We start from the raw sequence: 25292 nt of genomic DNA, 5'->3' as shown, positions 1-25292 counted from the left end.
TGGGAAAAAACACTCACACACATAAAATAAGATAAAAAGAAAAAGTAGGTGTAAAAGTCTGCTGCAACTGTGTTGTGCTCAGTACGTCCTCAGAGTGTGCGGCCTGTAGCCAGCACAGCTGTGTGCTTGTTCACTCTTCCTTCCAAAGGAAATGAGATTGAGATCCAAGAGCCGGTGTGAGTTTGCAGACTGCGACCTGTAGGCCCCAGGCATGTCTAGGAAGTAGGTGAGTTGACCAACCTGCCATTACTTATTGACCAGGACACAGCCCTCCTGGGGCTGCTCCAGTGTCCCCCATTGACACCACAATCCCTCCTCCCATCTCTCCAGTCTGGTCTCCCATGGAGCCCAGATCACTCTCTCCCTACTGGTCTTTGACTCCCTTTCAGGTTTGTCTATCTAGGACTAGATCAAGAGTTTGTGTTTTCAACTATAGACCTCAATGATGTTTAATTCAAATAAGGAGCACACCTGATCCACTCTGGGAGGGCCTCTCCTGGAAGGCCGAGTACCTGAAACCTGAGGACTGTGTGGCCTTTTCATGATTGGCTACTAATTATTTCATGCTCTTGACTGCAGTCTTTTGTTTTGTGGGTTTTTTTTTTCTGAGTTGGAGAAAGAAGGGAGAATAGACTCCTCTTGTTTTTTAAATCTTAAAACATTAAGCCTGGGGGACCTATGGCATGCTTTCTACTCCCAGTATTCTTACCTGGGTGAGGATAAACACCAGATGCAGATTTAAAGGGGAGTATATATGGTTTGCTTTTCTGAGGGAAAACTGGAGTGTGTTTGGTAAAATGAGAACAGTTTCATGTTCTTTAAGAGGTCTTCGTCACGTTACAGGCACACACACTTGTCGATATCGGACTCCTTATAACCAACTGTCAAGTAGAATATCCTCCTCTCCACATCTGCACCTCTGTATAGACAGAGGACAGAGCCATGTTTCAATGCCTGTGTATCTTGATCACAAAATTAGTTCCCCTGCAGAGATATTTCTGTCCCTCATTCCCAGACTATGCCACCTCTCACAATACCTGTTAGGTCAGGTACCTCATTAGATAAAATGCTGTGCTGAGAATGTTACGTTGTGATGTGACATACATTACTCTGATCTTACAGAATATTCTTTTCATTCTTCTCCCCACCTCCCATCATCTATCTATCTTATTTTAAAGAAGCTGTCTAGTCTTATACTGTTGGTGTGGTATAGTGGCACATATCTGTTAACTCACTACAAGAAGATCAGAAGTTCAAGTCCCATCTGGGCTACATGGAGACTCTGTCTGTCTTAAAAAAAAAAAAAAAAATCCTGGGCTGCTCTATGGAAGAACTGTAAAGGGTGTTTGTTTTAGTGCCGCAGATTAAAACCAAGAGGCACAGACAGCCCCAGAGATGCACGAGAGATGTAAGGCAGCCCTGGAATAAGAAGTGGGGCTTTGAAATCATACACAGTATTCCTTCCACCATAGGTGTTCTCTTTCTTTGCCAGAGTTTGGGTTATGAATCTGGAAAGACTCTCCCCGCTTCTAGTCAACCACCCCTTCCAGTTCCTTCCTCTCTCTGTAGTTTCTCTCTCAAAATTTGAATCTAATCCAGGAGCCACAACAGGTGTTGGGTTCGCCTCTCAGCAAATCATGAATCTTGGCTGGCGGGGCTCTAGGGGAGGAGCATGCTTTGGCACCACTCAATTGGCTGCTGGAGCAACTTCAAGATTTCTCTGGTGTCTCCAGGGGCAGTTCTAGTAAAAGATCCTTTTTTTTTTTTTTTTTTTTTTTTTTTCACATTCAGTGGTTGCATAAAGTTTTTAAGTCTGCTCCAAGCTTCCCCAAACTGAGGAATATTTTATTCAAACTCAAACTTACCTTGGGTTTCCTAAGGATTTTTTTTTTTTTTTTTTGCACTAAGCCTGACGTAGTCTTAATATACACGAATGTCAAGGCAAGCTCGAAAGACTCGCCCCCTTACCTGAAGCCGGTCCAGATGAGCTTCACTTCTTCCACTGGAGAAGGTGAGGAGGCAGGCTGCTGCAGTGCCTAATACAATACTTTGTACACTCAATAACTGTTTGTAATAAATGTGCACAAGAAGCCTCCGTTTGAGTTCAATTGTGTCTGCTTTGGGGATTCACGTGCGCACGCAGTGTGGCACCCGCCCACATGGCAACTCACAACTACTGTGGCTGCTGGGAGGAGTATAGCTAGCTGCGGGCCTCTAGTTGCAGTGCCTTCTGGAATCTGCTGCACCGTTCCCTCAGCCCTACCCCACCCTCATTACAGCCTCCCTGGCCTTTCCCCTCCTCCAATGGGCAGTCCCTGATCCCTGTCATCAGAGCTAAGCCTTTAGTAGAGCTGAATGGGAAGACTTAGGCTCCCACTACCCAGTTTTCCTTTTAAAGTTTCCCACCTTTTTACATGGGGGTCAAGGCTGCATTACAATTTGAACTCTCCCAGGAACCCACTCAGGACACCTCATCCCTGGATCCCTCGCAGATTTTTCTTGCATTTCTCACTGGATCTGGGTGTCTGCTTCCCCGAGGACCCAAGTAAGCACTGCAATCTAGTAGACCCCATTCACACAGAGGTGGTGGGGGCTTTCCTCTGCTAGGGTGGGGGACTCATTCTAAGGGAAGTAAGGAGCTAAGCAGTGTGAGGCCAGTAACAGAATCCTCAGGACCAAAGAGTGAGTTCAAATTCAGCATCAGGTCCAGCATGCAAGTTTGGTTTGTGGTGTCATCACGGCGGTAGAGTCATCTCCCCAGTGACTTGCATTTAAGAGTTTGTGGAGGGGAACTGCAGGGATCATTAAAATACAGAAAAGCTGTTTTACTGAAAACAATGTGTCAAAAGAGACATAAGAACGAACTTGATGGGCCAGAGAGATGGGCTTAAGAGCACTGGCTGCTCTTACAGAGGATCAGAGTTCAATTCCCAGCATCCACATGTCACCTTATAACACTCTGTAACTCCAGTTCCAGGGGATCCAATGTCCTCCCACAGACATAAATGCAGGCGAAACACCAATGCACATGAAATAAAAATAAATAAATTATATAACTAGCAGGCCTGAGAGATGGCCCAGCAGTTAAGAGCATGTGCCACACAGGTGCAGATGACTGGAGTTAGGTTCCCAGCACCCTTGTCAGGGGAATGTGATGCCTCAGTACCTGAACACACACCACACACACACACACACACACACACACACACACACACCACACACAAACACCCCCCCACACACACCACACACACACACCACACACACCACACACACACACACCATACACACACACACCACACATACACACACATGCATGTACACACTCATGCACACACATGCATGCACTTGTGCACACACACACAAAACAAAAGTATAGCAAGAAGATGTTTTGAATTAAGGACCACTGGAGCTAAAAGGAGCTACAGAGATCATCCAATGTGCTGTTTGCAAAACCGTTTCATAGAAGTTTTTATGAACCTGGGGCAAAGGGTCACATGTAAAACCTAAAGGTATGGTAGTTCCAAGAAGGGAGAGGGTGATTGAATTTGATTCAGAGGGTAAAGGGGTGGGCAGATGAATTAATGTAGGTCAAATGGCTGATAGGTGGAAGAACTAAGATGAGAAGCCTGAGTTTCTGGCTTGTGTAACTTTCTTTTGGGCCTTAGCTATTGCCTCTGTAGTGTGTTGACTGTGAGCGACCCATAATGGAAAGAATTTGGGGGTCACGATGCATTCTTTGCTTCTGTATCCTTCCTCCTGGGAGAACGGCATATTAGATTTGCCTTTGGATGCAACTGGGTGACTCTAAACAAATATGCTTTTCCCAGAATCTGGTTTCCATTATTTTTATTTCCTCGGGCTTACAAGTCAGCTGGGATGAGGATACCAAGAGAACTGCCTAATGGAAGAAATCTGTTTGCTTCTAACTTACAATCTGAGCAACCTCAGCAGACAGATCAAAGCCCATGGAAACTCTACTGCCCTAGAGCAGTCACAAAACAGTACTTCTGAGAGACATCTAAGACATATTCAGTACACGCCTTTAAAAAGTCCATTTCAAATACTTCTGGGCAGTGTTCTGTACTACATCTGTCTCTGGGATTCATGTTGTGGGGGGAAAAACTCTGAAAAATCCCTCAGAATGTCGATTTCACCTACCCAAATGCTTAGAAACGTGCTTGTTGATAGAAACTTGTGTTCAAAGAATATCTTTTTCCCATCGTCCGTAACACACTCGGGAAATGCTGGGAACAAAACAGGTCTCAGTTGTGGTCCCGACTCTGCCAAAATTTGTAGGCTTGCTTTTTCTTTGAACTTCAAATCCCTCATCTGCAACATGAGAGAATTAGAATCAATGATCTAGGGAGGGGAAATGATTAGAATGCATAATACCAGCCATGCAAGACATGGTTGGGTCATCAGGTCCCCATACTTATGAGAGCCCTGTAATTTACTTACTTACATAAGTTCACTCATGTATCTGTTTTGTCTTTGTGGGCCATTATGCATATATGCCTGGAGTATGCCTTCGCTGCCAGAAATCAGCATTGGGAGTCTTCCTCTATCGGTCTCTACCTTATTCTGCCCCTCTTTAGGGACAGGGTCTCTCACTGAGCCTGGAGTTTACCAACTCATCTGGGCTGACTAGCCACGAAGGCCTGGGGATCCGCCTGTCTTTGATCTCCGTTACAGGTGCATACTGCCTCACACAGTTTTTATGTGGGTATGAAGATCTGAACTCAAATCCTCCTGTTTCTGCAGTCAAGCACCTTTGAGCCACCTGTCCAGCACCTAATTATTCTTTCTGAGACAGAATAACTCAGTCTAGCCCAGCCTCTGTCCTCCTGCTGCCGTTCAGAATGATGGTATTATAGACACACACTAGTACACCCAGTTTCCTACAGCTGGCTTAGTTCTTTCCTGTTACTATCTTCTTAATGATTTTCAAAAAGGGGGCCCATATTATTTTTATAATGGCCATAGTTTATCTATGTGCCATTATAGCTAATATTTACATCAGTTTAATAAAACATGTTTGTATGTATTTGGCCTAGGGATATGGAAGTTGAGAATCTGACTGACTGGTTGAATAAATTGCTCAAGGTCACATAAGAAATGATTAGCAGGGGTGGGGTGGCAAAAAAAAAAAAAAGAAAGAAAGGAAGGAAGGAAGGAAGGAAGGAAGGAAGGAAGGAAGGAAGAAAGGAAGGACTAGCAGAGCCTGGTATTCTAGTTCAGTCTCTTTGTCTCTAAAGCCTCTGTTCTTCCACTATGCCAGCTGCCAGTGAAAACATTCTACAATTCTAAGAGCCTTTTGTTCTGTAGACTACCAGATCTGTCGATCTGTCTCACTGTTGGAAGAATTAGTTTTATTGATCCTATTTACTGTCAGACTATATAACGGTCAAGTGAATTAACGAATAATAGACTAAACATCGAAGAATGATGAGTCTAAAGTTCCGCGGAGTCTGGCCGTTAGCATTTACTAACATATGACCTTGGTCAGCCCAATTAACTTCTTTGAGTCTTGGTCTTTCCTCAGAAGTATGCTGTGAGGATTAAACAAAACACTGTGTTGCCTAAAACATTGTAATCCCTTAATAGGCCACTACTGTGCCTTACTGATGTAGCCAAACAAGATTTGCTGTTATGAGCTTGGAACTTCAACTACTGTGAATTACTTGATTTGTTGGTAACAAGTACAAGAGCATTACACTTCCTCACTTAAAAACAAACAAGCAGGCAAACAAAGCAGGAGGGCTACTACAGGTCTTCACCCCTCCTTTCATTCCTCCAAATTCAATATCCTGCTCTCATCCTCAGCTCAGTAGCAGACCACCTGCTGAGGCCTTTCTTCACTCTACCACCACTCCCAGGGGACTGAGCAGATTCTGACCAAACACCCTACTTTCTTCCCTTCTGTGGACCCCATCAACACCATCACCCAACACCAACCATCACCCCGTCTATCCCCATCCCTAAGTATTAGCTCCCAATACCTAGAAGCAAATTTTACCTGAAACCAACAGTGCCCACACCTATCAGGATCCCAGAAAATCCTACCAGGCAACACACAGCCACCAGACTCTCCTAAGAACCAGAAAGGGCAACAGAATTCAAGGAACAAAACACCCACTCAACAAAGACCAGGTATCAGCACCTACAATTAAAATCTTTCCCAACACAAATGCCTGACACTGGTGTAAAACCATAGTCAATTACAGCCAGGATGATGTGTCCTCATTAGAGACTAGCAACCCTACCACAGCAGGCCTTGAGAATTTCAACATAGCTGAAGCACAGGAAAAAGACCTTAAAATAGCCTTTATGAATATAATAGATGGTCTTAAAGAGGAAATTAAATTCCTTAAAGAAATCTATGAAAATCAAACAGTGGAAGAAAATGACAAAGCAGTTTAAGACCTGAAAGTAGAACCATTTAAAAGAAAACATACACTGAGGGAACCCTAGAAAGAAACAATTTAGGAACTGGAACAGGAACCTCAGAGGCAAGTTTTGCCAAAGGAATACAAGAGATGGAAAAAAGACTCTTGGTAACTAAGACACAATAGAGAACAGAGAAGAAACCCAGGTCAAGGGCACAGAAAATATTTTCAACAAAGTTATAGAAGAAAATTTCCCTAACCTAAAGTAGAAGATGCCTATCAAAATGCAAGAAGTATACAGAACACCAAGGAAATTGGACCAGAAAAGAAAACTCCCATAGTAAATGATAACGTAAACACTAATCTTGCAGAACAAAGAAAGAATATTAAAAGCTGCAAGGGAACAAGACCAAGTAACATATAAAGGAAGACCTATCAGAATAAATAACACCTGACTTCTTAATGGAAACTCTAAAAGCCAGAAGGATATACTACAAATTCTAAGAGACCATAGATGCCATCCGAGAATACTATACTCAGAAAAATGTTTAATCACAATAGAGAAAATAAGACATTCCATGATAAAAAAAAATGTAAGCAATTCTATCCACAAATCCAGCCCCATGGGAAGTGCTAGAAGGAAAACACCAACCTAGGGATGTTAAGCACACTGAAGAAAACAAAAGGAATAAATAATCCTAGACCAGTAAGTCAAAAGAGAGGAAACACACACACACACACACACACACACACGCACGCACGCACGCACACACACACACACACACACACACACACACACCAAATGACACACTCACCACCCCAAAAAATAACAAGGACCACCAAGAAAATAACAGGACTTAACAAATGCTGCTCATTGATAGCTCTCAACATCAATGGCTTCAGTTCACCCAATAAAAAGACACAGATTAACAGAACAACTCCAAACCAGGAACCGTCCTTCTGCTCCATACAAGAAACACATCTTACCATCAAGGATATACACCAACTCAAGATAAATGGATGGAAAACATATTCCAAGCAAATGGACTTAAGAAGCAAGCTAGTGTAGCCATTTTAAAATCTGACAAAACTGACTTCAAAGTACAACTTATCATAAGAGATATAGAAGGATATAAGACTACATATTCATCAAAGGAAAAATCCGCCAAGAGGACATTAACATCTATGCATTAAACACAAGGGCACCCAAGTCTGTAAAAGAGACACTACTACATTAACCCTCACACACTGATAGTGGGAAACTTCAATGCCCCACTCTCACCAATAGACAGGTAGGTCATCCAGAAAAAAACTAAACAGAGAAATGCTGGATATAACTGACCTTATAAACCAAATGGACCTAACATCTTTCTGGAACATTTCGCCCAAGCACAAAAGAGTATACCTTCTTCTCAGCACCTCCCAGAACTTTCTCCAAAACTGACCACATAGTCAGACATAAAGCAAGTCTCAATAGATACAAGAAAATTAAAATAACATCTTACATTCTATCTGATCACCAAAGATTAAAGTTGGATATTAACAACAACGGAAAGCTTACAAACTCAGAGAAACTGAACAACTGACTACTTACTGGGAAAACAGGTCAAAACAGAAATAAAGAAAATTTAAGACTGTCTAGAATTGAATGAAAATGAATACACAATATACCCAAACTTATGGGACACAATGAAGGCAGTTCAAGGAGGCAAAGTCATATGCTAAATGCCTACATAAAAAAAGGTTGTAGGGGTTGGGGATTTAGCTCAATGGTAGAGCGCTTGCCTAGCAAACACAAGGCCCTGGGTTTGGTCCTCAGCTCCGGGAGGGGAAAAAAAAAAGGTTGTAGAGTTCTCATACTAGTAATATGAGAGCACACAGAAAGTTCTTGAACAAGAAGAAATTACACCTAAGAGGAGTAGATAACGTGAAATAATCAAACTTAGGGCTGAAATCAATAAAACAGAAGCAAACAAATAAACACAAAGAATCGATAAAACAGAGTTGGTTCTTTGAGAAAATCAATAAGATTAGCAAGCCCTTATTCAAATTAACTAAAAGGTAGAGAGAGGATATCCAAATTAACATAATCAGAATTGAAAAGGGAGGACATAGTAACAGACACTGAAGAAATCCATAGAATCTTAAGGACATTCTTTTAAGAATGTTTTTATTCAAGCAAATTGGGAATTTAAAAGAAATGGATAATTTTCTCAATACACACCCCTTACCAAAGTTAAATCATGATCAGATAAGAAATTTACACAGACCTATCTCTCCTACTGAAATAGAGATGTCATTAGAAGTCTCATAACAACAACAAAAAGCTCAGGGCTAGATGGTTTTAGCACAGAATTCTACCAGACTTTCAGAGAAGAGTTAATGCCAATGTTCCTCAAATTGTTCCACAAAACAGGAAGAGAAGGAGCATTGTCCAATTCTCTATCTACTTAATATAGCAATTTAAGTCTTAGGTAGAGCAATAAGACAACTGAATCAAGGGGATAGGAATTGGAGAGAAGTCAACAGACTTTATTTGCAGATGATACGGTAGCATCTATACATGACTCTAAAAATTCCACTGGGAAACTCTTACAACTAATAAACACTTTTCAGAAAAGTAGCTGGATAGATAGTAACTCACAAAAATCAGTAGGCCTCCTACGTACAAATGACAAATGGACTGAGAGAAATCAGGGAAGCAAGCCTCAAATAATATATGAAAATAAAATCTTGTGGCAACTCTAACCAATAAAAATATTTGTAGGATAAAAATTTATTTTATTAATATGAGTACACCGTAGTTGTCTTCAGACACACCAGAAGAGGGCATCAGATCTCATTATAGATGGCTGTGAACCACCACGTGGTTGCTGGGAATTGAACTCAGGACCTCTGGAAGAGCAGTCAGTGCCCTTAACCTCTGAGCCATCTCTCCAGCCCCGGATTAAAAAAAAAAAAAAGATCTTCAAAATCAATGTAATCTCCACCAAAATTTCAACACAACTCTTCACAGATCTTGAAAGGACAATTTTCAACTTCGTATGGAAAAAAACAAAACCCAGCATAGCTAAAACAAACCTGAAGAATAAAAGAACTGCTGGAGGTGTCACCTGTAGTGAGAATTTTGGTTTCTTTAAAAACACAAAAGTGGGGGTTGGGGATTTAGCTCAGTGGTAGAGCCCTTGCCTAGGAAGCGCAAGGCCCTGGGTTCGGTCCCCAGCTCCAAAAAAAAAAAAAAAAACCACAAAAGTGTGTTATGCGATTACATTTTTGTTTTAATCCCAGATGTGGAGTGTGGGGATACTTCAGATCATCCACAGCAGCTATGATTTGTCTCGTGCTCTGGCAGGGGTGTGATTTTGACAACTGAAGATAGCTTATGTTTGGCATTCTGGGGAGTTTTCAGACGGTATAAAAATGCCAGAGCCCCAAGAGGCTGAGGCTACTGCTAATCCCCCTGCTGCTGTGATTTGTCAAGTGGTCATGAGATGGAGAAGAATTTGAATCTCCTGACAGTGAAGATCGGACTTGCCCCAAGGAAATTGATGCCCCTAGTCAGCAGGAAGTGTCTAACGAGGTTGGTACTTGCTTTCCCTTCTAGCCTTCTTTCTCTCCTACCTAGTGTTGAGGGGTTGGAAGGGTGAGGAAGGGTGGTAGGAAAAAGAACGCAATAAAGTAGCCAGTAGTCCAGTTACAATCAAGACTCTCGATTTCAAAGTTGCACTAGAGATCTACCATAATAACAATTGCATATGGTACTGCCACAAAAGCAGACACATTGTTAAATGGAACCAAATCGAGGACCTACGCCTAAATCCACACACCTATGCACACCTGGTTCTTGATTTTTAAAAAAAGCCTAAAATAGGCACTGGAAAAAAGACAGGACCTTCAACAAATAATGCCAGACAAACTGGATGGCTGCATATGGAAAAATCCAAATAGATCCATACTTATCACCCTGCACAGAACTCACCTCCAAATGGATCAAAGACCTCAGCATAAAACTGAATACACTGAACCTTATAGAAGAGAAAGTGGGGAATAATCTTGAACTCACTAGCGCAGACTTTTTGAACACAACACCATTGACACAGGCATTAAGATCAACGACTAATAAATGGGGTCTCATAACACTCAGAAGGTTCTGGAAAGCGAAGAACACTGTCATTCAGACAATGTGGCAGCCTACAGAACAGGAAAATTTTTCACCAACTACACATCCAATAGAGGGCTAATATCCAAAATATATGAAGAACTCAAGAGGTTAGATATCACAAAAACAGATAACCCAGTCAAGTTCATGCTTGCATTCTATGTTCTAGCGTCTTTGGTACAGGAAGGTATTCTGCACACTGCCAAAAGAGAAATGCAAACACTTCCCAGCCACAAACTTTTTGATCTACAATGGTGTCTTACCTGTAAGATATCCTAGGGCAACGGTGGTACAAAGCTTGTGGGAAGAGCCAACCAATGTCTGATTTGACTTAAGGCCCACAGCACAAGATGGAACCCATACCTGACGCTGCTTGGGTAACCAAGAACCTGAGACTAGCCCAGAGATGTAGTGGTAAACCAAACACTACTGTTCTAAAACAAAAACAAAAACAAAACATAGCAATAAAATGACTCCTTAATGACGTTCTGCTATACTCATAGATCAGTGCCTTGCTCAGCCATCATCAGAGAGGCTTCCTTCTGCAGCAGATGGGAACAAATAGAGACCCACAGTCGGCCGCTCATAATGCAGAGAGAGAGAGAGACCTTGAAGCACTGGAAGCCATGAAAAACCTGGAGAACTGCCTTTGGTCCACTGAAGTTACGTTGAAGATTCTCACTGTCCAAGCAGGTATGGACCTGTCAGAAGAAGAGCCAACCCCCTGACCTGGTGTCCATTCCTCTGGGTGACTGCAGTCATCACTGACAGCAAGAGAGGGAGGGGACTGGGAGAAGACCAAACGCAGGTCCCTATTACCCATTCATCTTCCAAGTTTTGCAGAATCCATCTCTCTCCCCCTGTAATTCTTGGAGTGTTCCTCCCCTAGACAAACAGACTCTTCTCCTTTAGAAATTTATACTGGAAAAAGGAACCTCTAAGTATGTTCCCCCTGAGGTAAGGAAAATCCTCCGACCTTCAACAGACTAAATGTTTTTCTGAGTGGAAATATTTCTTTTTATTAACTCTCCAACAAGAGGATTGATAGATTGACTCAATTATACATTTGTCTCAAACTCTTCATCTTCTTCGACGGTTCCCGTGACTACTTTCCCTGAGCCGCTGTATTTCACAACCAGTGATGTTATGTCAGCTCCTCATGCAGTCGGGAGGGGGGTTGGGGACGGAGGGCTCCACAGATTTCCCTGCCATTCTCTTCATTTTTTAGGTGAGAATCATAGCAACTGTTTGGAATTCCTCATGTCCTATCGCATTAGCATCCCCTTGGCAACAATGACTGTGGTGGGTAGAAAAACAAAACAGACTTTGGGAATCCTGTGTAGAGATCAGTTGAATGTGTGCAATGGCATGGCGTTAAGGTGTTGAAACAGGCTAGGACACTTGTGTCCCTAAAATGTGTAAAAGGGGGGAAAAGGGCATAAATAATGAGCCAACATTCCCCCCACCCCGTTCACAGAGTGACGTATCTAAGGCAACATTCTCTGCTGTGAAGGAACCGCTGCTCTATAGGGCTGCGCCATCTAGCGGCTAGTTCTTTCTATTCGGTGGCGGCGAGGCTGTTAGCGTTGCTCCTCTCTGGTTTTTTGTTTTCTTTTAGTTTACTAGAACCAGTAACTGCCTCCTTCACTGTTATTACCCCATTCCTCTGTTCTAATAGACACCGACTTTGGAATAGACTCAGTGCTAATGCAGTTCTTGAGGAGACATTGCTTCCTTAGAAATGGAGAATTGTGCACAGAAGGTTTTTTGGGGAACCCTCTGGGAAGATGGGGGTAAAGAAGTAAGGAAGCAGGAGTGAGTAGATGAAAAAAGCTAACCCGGAATGGTTGTGATGGAAGCCTTGGCTGACCCTGGAGTTCTGGAGCGGACATGGCCGCTCAGAGCTATTCCAAGCTGAAGCGATGAGATCGTCTTATCTATTCGTTCATCGCTGGTTGTCAGCTGTCCCCAGGAAGAGGCGTCCCTTGGTTCATGGCAGTGTGTACCAAAGGATGCAGCTGTTCATCACATACTAGTTTTCTTCCCCGCTTCTTTCTTCTTGACTAACTTCTGACTCGTCTACCCCCAGGAGCTCACTCTCTGTCACGAGTTAACCACGGCTGCAAGCGTCTCCTCTGATTTCATCAGGCAGATCGTGTTCAGGAGTCTCGGTAGCACTTTGAAAGAAGAATCTTTTTCTATACAGGGTTGGCTCTAAAAGCCTTGCTTTGTCTGAGCCTCTTGTGCTTACACTGATATTGTTAATATTACCATCCCAATGAGAACAGACCAGACTCATTGGTGCCACTGCAGGGGTCAGGGAGAGATCAAAAGTCTCAAAGTCACATTCACAAGACAGATTTATTTATGTTCCTAAGGGTTCCATAATTGCCCTCCTTATTAGCTCCAATTAAAGCAGCAACATTTCTTCCTTCTGGCAGCATCATGAGTGTTTTGATCTTGACCAGTTGTGTTGGGAGAGAGAAGGGTAGACTCAAGACTACTAGCTGCCCATCAGGTTTTGTTCTCTTTTTCAAAAGTAGCAGACAGTGGCTGGGACACGAGTAGCCAGGCAGACCTCCTGTATCAACTGTTGGAGGATACAACACAGGGTGTAAGCAAAAGAAATATATGCAGCTTTTGTTATGAGTACTTTAGAGTAAACTTCTGGCCCTGGACTCCTATTCTCTCTTTCTCTTCACTAAGCACACAACAGAAGCTGCAATCAGAAAGATTCTGAGGAATACATGTTGAAGTGGTTGGAGTCATTGTCCTGGGCCACTGAATAACAGGGCACCATCAGCCTGCTTTGTTACCACCCATGGACCAAACTCTACTGCACCTCCTAATCAAGTCTTACTAATTCTCTAACTAACCCACTTCTAGAAGCATCCACGAATACTTCTTTTTCCTCCTTTTTGCACATGCCTGTACATGTTTGTGTATGTGCAGGCAGAGGCCAGAGGGGCAACTTTGGATGCTGTTTCTCAGCCATCTTGTTTTATGAAATTAAATCTCCTATTGGCCTGGTGCTTTCCAAGGAGGCTAGACATCTGGCCAGTGAGTCCCGGGGATCTACGTGTCTCCACTTCCCCAGTGCTAAGATTGCAAATACATGCCATCATGCCCAGCCTCTTTCCAAGCAAGCGCTTCACTGGCTGAGCTATGTACCAGCATCCGTTCTCCTTGTTTTTGTACTCTGTTTGTTTTTCAGGACAGGGTTTCTCTGTGTAGCCCAGGCTGTCCTGGAACTCACTCTGTGGATCAGGCTGGCCTCGAACTCATAGAGATCCATCTTCCTCTGCCTCCTGAGTGCTGGGATTAAAGACTTGTGCCACCACCACCCAGTCCCTTTCCTCTTTTCACCTTCACATTAGTATCTGTCCCCCCCTACTTTCTGGGACTTAACTTTTTAGTCTATTACAGTGTTTTTGTTTTTTATTTCACGTGCCCTTCCTTCTCCTCACCCCTGTTCCTGTAACCAAGGCTGGCTTTGAATTCACTATGTAGCTGTGGATGGTCTTGAACTCATGATCCTCCTACCTCACCTCCCAAGTGCCAGGATTGCAAGCATGTTCCATCCCACCCAATTTCCATCTTGTCTTTTAACTTTGAAGGCTCTCTTAAGAGGAACATTCTGCTCCCATTTCCCAGCTAGCACAACTGTGGTGGGCACAGCTATGGTGGATGCTGATGAAGTCCTGTGAAGTCCAGTGGTTCTGTCATCCCCTTAGTACTGCCCCTTCCCCAGAGACTGGCCCTCAAGCAAATGTGAGTATGCTTGGGTGTTGGTGAGTACCCCTCTAATCACCAGCAGGCCCAACATGGTAAAAAGGAGAGACACAAAAGGTAGAATTAGGGCTGGAAAGATGGCTCAGTGGTTAAGAGCACTGGCTGTTCTTCCAGAGGTCCTGAGTTCAATTCCCAGCAACCACATGGTGGCTCACAACCATCTGTAATGAGATCTGACACCCTCTTCTGGTGTGTCTGAGGACAGCAACAGTGTACTCACATACATTAAATAAATAAATCTTTTTTTTTAAAGGTAGAATTAACTTGGTGGCAAACCTCAGACCCTTCCCCAGGAACTGCCCTGTTGCTAATTCAACTACAAGCACACCCAGGTGAGCTTGTTTTTCACTGCTCTCCTACAGCAGCTCATGGCTGCTGGACTTCTCCACAGAACTGTCCTCCGCTGGCCAGAACCCCCTCACCTCCTCCTCTAGGCCACCTCAGCGGTGACTTACAATAACGAACTGACGAGTTTAGGGGTGCCAGAGGTTCCCTTACCCCAAAAGAGTGTACGTTTTGTGGATGTTTTATGTCCCAGCCACGTATGACAGCTCCCTGTGCCTCAGACCAAAGCTAGACACACCCTGAGACGAGGCACACTTTGTTAGGCTCTTTTTCTCCCGAGTGAACTTCATTCTGTCCCTTGCACGTTTTTCCTGCCAAGCATCCCTCACCAGGAAACATCTGTCTTGTGTTCTCCTTCAGCATCACTGGCCTCAACCCTTTGCTCTCAAGATGACTTTCTCAATTAGTTCTGGGCATTTTCAGATCTGGCCTGTGCACGCCACAGGTATGATTGGATGGCTTGTTCTGAAGACACTGGTCAAACATAAGTGAGCTTTTCTGAAACCATTATGGGAAATACCTGCTGTCGTGCTGTTGTCAGGTATTAACACCTAAATTAGAGACATGTAAATTCACAGGCCGGTGTCTGCTGTGTAGCAAACGCATGCCCTCAGGGGTTGCTTGCTTACTTATGTATGACGTCATGCTTTGGCGACGCTTACTGTAAAGTATGCACGCAATGAATACATCTGGTCCATAAATGAGTCTCAAAACTTTGCTTGGAGAGTCAAGACGATGTTCTGAGATTTGGCCAGCAGAGGGCAGAACGAATGCAGACAAAGATCAGGTGGGCTGAGTGAATGTCTCATTACCACGAGACAGCTCCCTCTGGGGTCAGTTTGACAGAAGGCTGAGAGGAATGCCTTCATCAGAGCATATTAGAATGTTAAATCGACCCCCTTAGAATTCTAGAATTGTGTCTAATCTGATCCTCAGTAGCGAGACAGACGGCGTTCCTAGTTTGTGAATTCAGACATAGTTCCTGGTCCTGAGATCCCTCGAATTGCCTTATTTCTGCAGGGCCTGCTTGAGCCATGAGCTATGCGGCATTCATAATCCCCTCTGCGGCCATGTTAATATACATCAGGTTTCTATAACTTGCAAGTAAAGGAGCTAGAATTGTCCTAAGTCTCCTGCCAAGTGTTAGTGTGCTGAGCGTGCTGAGCTTTCTCCACAAATGTGGACTGGAGTCAGAGCAACCACACCGGACGGTTTTGTTCCTTCTCCCGGGTTCCAAGAACAGTGTCTGAATGCCTCTGCTCCAAGCTCCCCTGTCTTACTTTCTCCATTCAGTCTGCCGGCTTCTTTACATCTCAAAGCTCGGTTCTGTTCTCCATTCTCTGACCCCTGCTGATCAAGTTAATCTCATTTCTTTTTCTTTTTTTTTTTTTTTTTTTTTTTTGGAGCTGGGGACCGAACCCAGGGCCTTGTGCTTGCTAGGTAAGCGCTCTACCTCTGAGCTAAATCCCCAACCCCTCATTTCTCAAAAACACTGAGAGCTTTCTTCATCTGCCACACTCAATCACAGTGCACTTTTTACTTGGATGTTTAGAGTGCATAGCCTCTAAAATCCCATTGGCTGTGGACTTTGGAGTCTGTTGTCTTGCCTTGTCCTATGTCCTTAAGGAAGTCACCTCTTCCCTCTTAAGAAGAGATAAAGAAGAGCTCAGAACATGGGCCCGGAACACTTTTACAGAGATCCAACATAATTGCTCATGGCAGCATGTGCTCTTTTGAGCTTTCAAGAAACACAGAACCATTTTTTTTTTTATCATTTAAACAAGTTTCTTCATTTCTGTTTTGTGTGTATGGATGTTTGCCTGCATGTGTGTCTGTGTGTCAGAGACTGGAAGAAGACATTGGACCTCTTACAACGGGAGTTAGATGGTTGTGAGCCATTACATGAGAGCTGGGAACCAAGTCTGGGTCCTCTGCAAGAGCAGCCTGTGCTTTCACTGAGAAGCATTTCAAGGGAGAAGACGCCTGCCCTTTAAAATGCAACTATGGTATGTTGGGTCCTATAAGTCAAGATTGACACACCCTACTGAAGTGGAAAGGGAAGACCACCCATAATCCTATGCCACTGAGAGAATGCTGTCAAAAATCCTTCGAAAGATTGCTGAATACAAGCATGTATGTCTCCATACACATTCTGGGAAGCACACAGAGCCCGGCAGATGGAAGTCAGCCACAGCAGTGGGTGGTTCCAAGGCTGGGACCTGGAACAATAGCCAGTAAAGAATTCACTCACCACACTCTACGAATAATTAGGGAGAACCACGTGAAACAACCTGGTATTCACCTGCTTTTGACCTACAAGTCGCAATTTTACATGCCTCAGCCTAATCTTATATGAATGTAAGATCAGAGTTGGTAAGGCATTTACATTTTCAAGTCTAAATATTTCATTATACTAAAGAGAAAAAAAGAAAAGGCCCAAAAGAGACATATCCAGCTGTTTTGGTTAAGGGTTTGTAGCGCTGTGATAACCATCATAATCAAAGGAAACTCGGAGGAGGGGAGAGTTACTTCATCTTAGATCCAACCCGAGGGAAATCAGGTCAGTAACCTGGAGGCCGGTACTGAAACTGAATCTATGGGGAAGGCTACACACTGGCTTTCTCCTCCTGGCTTGTTCAGTTCACTTTCCTATGTAACCCAGGACTACCCAAGTACCACTCACAGTGGGCTTTCAAGAACTTGCTTCAGAAGCAAGTTTCAAGTTGTTATTAAAACATTTCTCACAGAATATAGAGTAGAGGCTACACCCGAGGTAATGAAGCCCCTGGGATTAGAGCCCTGACTGGGAAGTGCACAGTGACGAGGCTCAAGAGGCATGTGGCCGTGTCACTAATGGTGTCATGCTCACGACTCTGTACTTTGCAGTCTGTCTTAAGATCCAGGAAGTGCCCGAGCAATACGTTAGCACAGTGACGTGTCTTTGGTAATATTTGTAAAAGTAAGATATTTCTCAACAGCCCCCACCAAGTCCCTTCCAAGATAGAGCTTGAGTAGTCTGGTCTTGAACTCTTGAACTCAAATGATCCTCCCCACTCAGCCTCTTGAGCACTACAATTGTAGACATGCATCATTGTGCTCGGCCGAATGTTCTTCTGGCCTGGATCTTACCCGACGTGGGATTGAAAAGTCCTAGAAGAAATGACCAGAGTTCCTGGATTCCAGTCATAGGACTTGTTCCGTTTTCTTGGCAGATGAGGCAAAACCCACAAATATTAAGGCTATTTAAAGAACAAACTTTGAATCGATACAAGTAAGTAGCATTCTCTGTTTTATCAAGATCTCTCATGTTAAAGATCATACATTAAAAGATTATATTTCCAGAGCATTTTCCTGCTCCATTTCCCTTCACCACAGCTTCCTCTCCTACTTGTTGGTTGTCCATACTTTTATATGTGTGCTCACGGGCTCTGAGTTTATAATGCGCATCTGTGTCTAGAAAAATGTCTCATCCAGAAGACCAGGCCTATCAGCCCCTCTTCTCTGGTCCCAGTGATGACCTAACTCTCTTACCAATTTCTCGTTGATCTTGTATAGACAGAGGTACTGTGGCTTGATAGGGTCGAGATGAGTTCCGGAGACCCAAGAAGACAATCCTCAGACATCATAATCTTCCATTGTCCTCAGGCACCTCACATCAGATCATAGACACACGGTTTTTGATGTACACATGATAGGGGTCACTACGTTTGTCCACTTTGCGTGAACGGGTATATCCCAGGATGAGACTGCCCACAGTGACAGCGAATAGGAACATGACAAAAAGAATATACATGTAGGAGTTGTCATTACGGCCGGGAAGGCTAGCCCGATGATCCTCTGTTTGATTGTCTGGCCCTGTTCCTGACCCTGGCCCTGGCCCAGGCCGGCAGAGCAAGTGACTGTGAAGGGTTGTGTTCAGAGCCTTTAGCACAGCGTGGAGGCTCTTGTACCAGGTCTCAGTCCCGTTGGAAGTCTCCATAGCAACAGAAATCGAGGTATGGGAAGAGCTGGAATGTGATCTGATGGTGAGAGAGAAAAAGAAAGGGTGGCTCTGTTACCCACAGTGTGAACAACTTCCCCACTGTATACCTAGGCTAGAGCCCTGATACTATCATTCATCTCTATTCTTCTTGTCTGCTGCTCGAGGCCTCAGGCTCAGTGATGGGAAGTGTTAAGTGGGGTTTCCCCTCTGCTGTATGTGAGCAATTACGGAAGCATCCCATGGTGTGTGCAGAATAGTCTTTCCTGGCCATTGAAAGCCATGCTACTCCCTTTTTTTTTTTCTTGGATTATATAAATTCACTAGACTTTAGGCCACAAGAACTTTAGGAGTTATTTAATCTAGCTCCTTCCATTTTATACACAGGGAAACTGAGACCCCAAACAAATAGGTAGTTTGTTCTTGATCAAGGAGTAGTGAATAGTGTCTATTTTCAGGAGTCCTTAATAGACCAAACAACCATAATTCAATGGCTGATTCCAAAGCCCTCTTTCGCCTAGGTAGAACTGTCAGCAATCCTTATTATTACGTATACATACCAAACGCCCCTAAAAAAAGATGGTTCTAACAATGATAAAAACTTATAATAACTTGATGCAGAATTTGGGGAACAGGATAATAGAGCAGCACCCTACTGCCACCCAAGACTGGCCTACATTCTACAAAAGGCCTTTGAGGTTCTCTACCATTCAGTACTTGTGCCCTTGTCTGGATCAAGGAGAGACAAGAACACAGACTTCCTGAATTCAGATATAAGAAGCAAGCAGGCAGGAAAGACACAGTGAAGTTAATGACTCAATGAGTCACTTAATCAGTCACCATTTTCTGGATCAGGGTCTGTGCTGACCCCTTGAAGAGGCTCAAACCCAAGTCTTCACACTCAATGGTTCACTGCCAACCTGATACGATGCAACTCTGATCAGGGCTTAGAGAACGTTTACCAGAATGGAGTTCTTTGAACTGACTTGAACTGTTCTAAGAGGTAGAGAAGGCAAGGCTGGGAAAGAGATGAGCAAAGGTACACAAACAAGACAGCACACAAAACTTCTATAGGAATGGAAGGTGTCATAAAGAGATCAGAATGTAAGATGGACAGAAGGAGAAGACAGGATGTGGGATGGAAGGACCCAACGGGGCCAAGTGCTAGGGGACTGTGAGTGCCACACGAGTGTTGGAACCTGATCCTGTAGTTGGCTTTAAAAGTGCCATGGCATTTCAAGAGGGCAAAATGGGCAGATCTGTGTTTAGAAATAATCATGTAGTTGCAATGTGACCTAGAAGGGGTAAGAGTTGAGGCAGCCCGGTGACAAGGGTCTAAAGACATTTAGGAATAGGATGCTGAATCCTGGACCAGGACAGACATGACAAAGTGGGAGCAGGACAGCACGGATCTAGAAAAGCCCACACGGAGGGAAGTTAGAAGCCATGACAGGCATGGCTTCCTTACCTATCAAAAAGAGATTGTCAGTGGGGGTGGTGGGACAATGAGGGTGAAGTGTCTGTTGCGAGATGCAACGTTCTGGAGATTTATGGCATGGCAATGTGAAGACGGGTAGCTGAGCACGCAGACAGTTAAGAGGGCAAGTTTGGGGCTGTGCATTTTAAACTATAGCTCAGAAGGTTGTCACCCCCACCCTGCTTCCCAAGCGTGCAGGAAGAATGCATTCTTTTCCTGCATTGAGGAGGACGAAGGTGCTTTCCACTGTGAGAAGCAGATACGTTCTCGGCTTTTTGGAAACTGGAAGCATCCACACACGAAGGTGAACGCTCCCTGTCCCTGCTCAGTTTTCCTTGAAAGGGTTTTTATTTGGCACGACACAGGGAAGATAACACCGATCTGCAGAACTCACCAAACAGTTCGGAGACTCTGCTGGCTCTGAGACACCTCTGAGGATCTCTGCGTGGACGTCCTACAGCCCTCTCAGTACTTGCAGGGTATATCTGGATGCAGCCAGAGTTTTAGTGTTGGCAGGAAAGGCTCAGAGCTAGAAACTGGGGAGGAGGCAGAAGAGGAGGAAGAGAAAGGAACCAGAGACACAAACCTCAGAACCAAGGGTGGATCACACAGTTCCTAAGGGTTGCGTAAGCATCTTTCTGTGGGTTCTGACCCCACCCCTACTCCTCTCCCCTTCCTGCAACAGCTGGCTCAAGCCAGCCTAGAGTTGTAGCTACAGAACTATTCAGTGGCCAAGGGACATCTGATTGCTGTCTCCCAGTTCCAGGCTCACAACATCTTAATCAGGTGACTTTGTAACAACCGAACAACCTTAAACCCTTCCATACCCCCGGGGTGCTAACACCTCAGTAGGAACCTTTTAGAATTCCAAGGGTAAAATGGCAGCTTGCAGTTCATAGAAATGATGCATTACTAATCAAATCTGTTTGGACAGACAGCATATGGATGTGTCCCAGCGAGCTATCGAGATGTCTCCATGAGTAAAGGTACTTGCTAAACTTGATGGCCTGAGTTTGATCCTGTAGTCTACATGGTGGAAAGAGAGAGCCTACTCCTGAAAACTGTTCTCTGACCTCCACATGCACACAACCTCCCAATAAATGTAATAAAATAATTAAAATGAATATGTCCTAGAATTAACTCTCTGTACCATGGCTTTATCATGAAGATTAAAGAGCATTATGTAACATTTGGCTGTAAATCCCACAGAGAGCTGTGGTGGTTTGTGTAGCGTAGGAGCAGGACAGGCCTTCAGAGTTCACCAAGGCTAAATGCTCTCATTTTCCAGTCTTACAGGAAAGGAAATGGAAGCCCAGGCAGCTGTGATGGTCCAGCATAAGTCACTCTGGGCATGTGATTTCTCTTTTTCTTTTTTAACCTCAGCTTCTATCTGCATCTGTAAAATGAAGGGGTCATGGTCAGCTCAAATATCCTGTGAATCGCAGAACCAAGTTGTGAGATCTTAGGAGACTGGGTTGGCTGCCCTTGGGTAGCCTTGGGTAGCCTTCTAACGGACTTCAAAGCCCAAGACAGAGAGGCTACAGAGTCTTCCCAGCAGGCTAAGATGTTTCTGAGTCCAGGGATTGACTTACACCCGACGTTCCAGCCCAGTCAAACTGATCCACTTGCTCCTTTTCCCTCCTAGCCTCTTATCTGCCCCAGCCGGGGGAAGAGACAGACTGTGTGCAAAGTTGGGGTAAGAGGCAAGTGAAGGGCAGGGTGGGATTCATGAGTGGAGTCAAACAAACTCTCACCCATCAGACCTTCCTGTTGGGGCCTCTCAGACCACAGAGGTCATAGTACCTGTCCTTGGGTGCTGGGTTTGGGTGGGGACAAGGTGGCAGGTGCTGGGCATCCCGTTGGGATAAGGAGAAACCGAGAGCTGAAGAAGGCGCAGACTGGCTCCCTGTGACCTGACTCAACAGAAACACTGTTGTGTTTTGCTTTTCTCCGTTGAGTCCCTTGGTTTCCATCTCCTGGAAATTCATTGATTATCAGGTTTCCAGGCTGGAATAGGCAGAGCCTGTCAGAGAGCAGCCTCGGGTGAGACAGACAATGGCCTAGCTTAGGAGACTGACAGCTACTGAGCAAACTGGAAAACAAACTAACTCCTCTCGATGTGACCCTGCCTTGGCTCTGTCTCCCTGTGGCTCTCCCAGTGTCTGTGACCAGGACAATGAGCTCCAGGCTGTGAACTCATTGCAGCCCTTGCACTCCCATGTCTCTCTTCGTAAGCAGGAATTCTGTTGCATTTCTCATCTGCTCTACAAACTCATTCATTCATCAAGACCCCTCCTCTATGCTGCCTGCTTATAGCCTTTCTAGAGACAGCCCCTCTCCTACTCACTAGTTAGTTTCTCCTCTTGTTTGTTACCGGAGTACCTTCAAAACAGCCTCTTTAGAGAACTGTGCCATTTGGAAACTGTGCATAAGTATAGATGTGGGCCCAGTGTGTCCCTGCACCTATGCTTGGAGGCTTCAGGGCCTGGGCCTGGGCCTCGTGCATTTCTTTATTCTTAAGTCCTGTTTACATAGTGAGTGCTAAAGAGAACAAGTGAATTAATACCTCTCCCAGAAGACAGTACCCTCCCCAACTCTTCCCTCAACGGATTCACAGAAACAGCTTTCAGGGTTTCAATAGAAACCAACGTAGGAGAGACTCCAAGTTAGACCAAGACAGGCTGCCTTAGATAAAGCAAAGGCCACTTGAACAGGTGGCATGGGGCAGGAGAGGGAAATTCTGAGCCTCCTTTGGAAACCCGGACACTTCCCACATTTGATCTGAGCCTATTTGTTGAAAGGGCAAACATTCTTGGCCCCCAAACACCGGTAAATGGTTTTGCAACTCTCTTCTCTGTGTACCTACTAAAGGTGTGGCCATCCACACCCACAAACGGCACACAGACAGCCCGGGTCTCAGCCTGTGATCTCGCCTTTCAAGGGTGCCTTTCATGATCCCAATCCTGGCTGTGTGTCTCGCCATGTGACCTTGAATACTTCATTTATTTCCTCTGAACCATATCTGTAAGACAGAGGTAATTACCAGTGCCTAGTGCTTACCCCGTAAGTACTGGAGGAGACAATAGTCGGGAAAGTGTTTTAGAAAGAGCAAGCCTGAGAACATTGCTGGGAAACCTGCCCACATTGTTCCCCCTATCTCTCCATGGCTCAGTTCACCTCTTCTTACCAGGAGCAGTCATCCCACGAGTGCCCCCCCCCCCCGTGCTTCTCACTACCCACAGACACCAGGGGTTGCCCTCCACCATTGTATCCCACCCTCTCTGATGAATCCTGCTGCTCTTGCCATTTAGAAGAGCCTTCTGTCTCGTGAGAAAGAGGAGATCTACCTCTCTGCCCCTACTGGGCCAATCTGTGTAGCCAAGGGGAAGGCTGGGGGTTCTTGTCTTGTCTGCCTCCCTCTTAGAACGTACTTCAAGCACCCCCGATAGAAGGCACAGATAGAAACATGCCCTAAGGAGTTTGAACTGCGGAAAGTTTCTGGTTGGTTTTCATCTTCGGGAGTCAACAGACTTTAAAGGGAGTTTAATGCCTCCAGCATAGCACTCCTCCGTCTGGAATTGACAAAGTGGCCGAGTGCCAGAGAGAACGAGTTTATTCAATATCTCTAAGTGAAATAGAGTCCTGGGCTAGGAGTGAGGAAACACTGGTTCTAATTCAATATGGCCCCTGGTGATAAGATTATCCTGGGGCCTCAGTTTTCTCCCATGCGAATTACTGAGGAGCGGGAGGCAGAGATGAGGACTTTGATCTAAAGCACTGGCAGAGACACCTCCCCAACATTCCCCTTTACCCTAATGTGGATTACATGGGGGCAACTGGAGCAGGAGACCCATTTTACAGGTGGTGACCTAAGAAAGCACAAGGCACAGAGCCATGGTTGACCTGCACCGGTTTACACTGCCTGAAGACCAGAACCCAAGACTCCTGACTTCCAACCTAGACCTGCTGCTAGCAGCAAATGATGCTTCAGCCAGTCCCAGGATCTCCGAGGATCTGCCGAGGGCTGGTCACAGTGAAGGAGAATGTGCACGGCAGTTCTGCAGAGCCTGCAGCTTTGGTTGAGCGGGACTGACTGCTGGAATGTTATTTCCGTGAGTGTCCGCTGCAGACCTGTGTGTTCCCCTTTCGGTAGGAGAGGAGGAGCTTTTGCTGCCCCGAGGGGAGCCTGGGACAGCTCTTTCGAATCACACACACGCCTTTCCAAGCGCAGCGAAACTCCCTACTCCCTCTGTTTCTCCCTGGGGAAGTTCCACTCTGTGTTAGCAGCACCCTACGTCGGGTCCTTCCCCTCAAGGAAGACACCGAAACCCCTGCACATCTTGCCCAGACTGTGGTGCCTTACCTGACTCTGCGATCTGTCTCCGGTGAGCACTGCAGTGATGCCCAGCGGCGCTCAGTGCTCTCACAGCTCTGCACTCCTACTGGTTCTTGGCTCCCTTTTTCCTTCCCAGGGTGTCCCTGCTCTGGCCCCGCCCTGCCTTAGCACTCCAGCTCCAGCGCTGGCTGGCTTGGGGCGCCTCCGCCCAGCTCCTTGGCCTCACCCGGTTGTGGGGAACCACCTGCTTCCTGGATCCCGGACAGAATTTTTCTCGTTTGTGTCTCTGTCTCAGCCAACCTAGCAAAAAGCTGATCTCCAGAAACCCAGACCAAGCGCTAGGCTTTGGTGGAGTCAGGGGTGGCACCCGCCTAGCTGTGTGCCACTGGGCAGCTCCTCTCTGGGGCCTTGGTTTCCTCTCTCCGGGTACCACCGTTCCTGCATCCATTCTTCATAGGCTTACAGTAGGGCCAGACGTGTTTTCAGAATCCAAAATATGAAAACCGGAATAGCCAAAGAAAACATCTGATTCTAACACAAACCTTGTTTTCAGGGACGCACGAATTAGGAAGGCGACTTATCTACACTCACCAAGCAAGTCAGTGGCAGAGCACAGGCTCAGTCAGAATCCACGGGGCACTGCAGCAGGCCTCTCCTCCCTCAGCAGTCCCTCACATGCCTGAGCCACTCGTGTCCAGCCACTTCTTAACTGGTGTCCGTCCCAGAACACTTGTTTTCCAGCCACCGGGTCCGCATTCAAATTGTTTCTGATGATATTACAGGCGACATAGAAGAGAAGCTGACAAGTGTCATTCTCC

General features: G+C 45.1%; 1 protein-coding gene and 1 long non-coding RNA gene across 5 annotated transcripts in view; one reads left to right on the top strand and one right to left on the bottom strand.

The window, feature by feature from the left end:
• LOC100912071 (uncharacterized) overlaps window positions 1-25292 on the top strand; it is a 55613-nt gene that overhangs the window by 22927 nt on the left and 7394 nt on the right. The window lies entirely within an intron of this gene.
• On the bottom strand, window positions 1969-24582 carry Kcne3 (potassium voltage-gated channel subfamily E regulatory subunit 3). 4 transcript variants are annotated; one of them, XR_015638143.1, is made up of 3 exons: window positions 24502-24582; window positions 18214-18701; window positions 1969-4329 (listed from the first exon to the last, which is right to left on the bottom strand). XR_015638143.1 is itself a non-coding variant. In XM_087586439.1 (3 exons), exon 3 carries the CDS (start codon window positions 18659-18661, stop codon window positions 18338-18340), a length of 324 nt encoding a protein of 107 aa, XP_087442565.1. In that variant the 5' UTR covers window positions 18662-18701; window positions 20533-20674; window positions 24502-24582; the 3' UTR covers window positions 17955-18337. The 4 variants fall into 4 exon arrangements, 2 of the variants coding, with proteins under 2 accessions (NP_071571.1, XP_087442565.1); XR_015638142.1 differs by lacking the exon at window positions 1969-4329 and adding an exon at window positions 12888-13135; XM_087586439.1 differs by lacking the exon at window positions 1969-4329 and adding an exon at window positions 20533-20674 and having other exon boundaries at window positions 17955-18701.

Source organism: Rattus norvegicus, chromosome 1, assembly GCF_021556685.1.
Source record: "Rattus norvegicus strain SHRSP/BbbUtx chromosome 1, alternate assembly SHRSP_T2T, whole genome shotgun sequence".
Taxonomy (NCBI): domain Eukaryota; kingdom Metazoa; phylum Chordata; class Mammalia; order Rodentia; family Muridae; genus Rattus; species Rattus norvegicus.
The sequence above is the reverse complement of the archived record's forward strand: the minus strand, read 5'-3'. Positions and strand labels throughout refer to the sequence as shown.

Excerpts from the sequence above, each read along its gene's own strand:
- Kcne3 (XM_087586439.1), bottom strand. The coding sequence starts at position 18,661 with ATGGAGACTTCCAACGGGACTGAGACCTGGTACAAGAGCCTCCACGCT.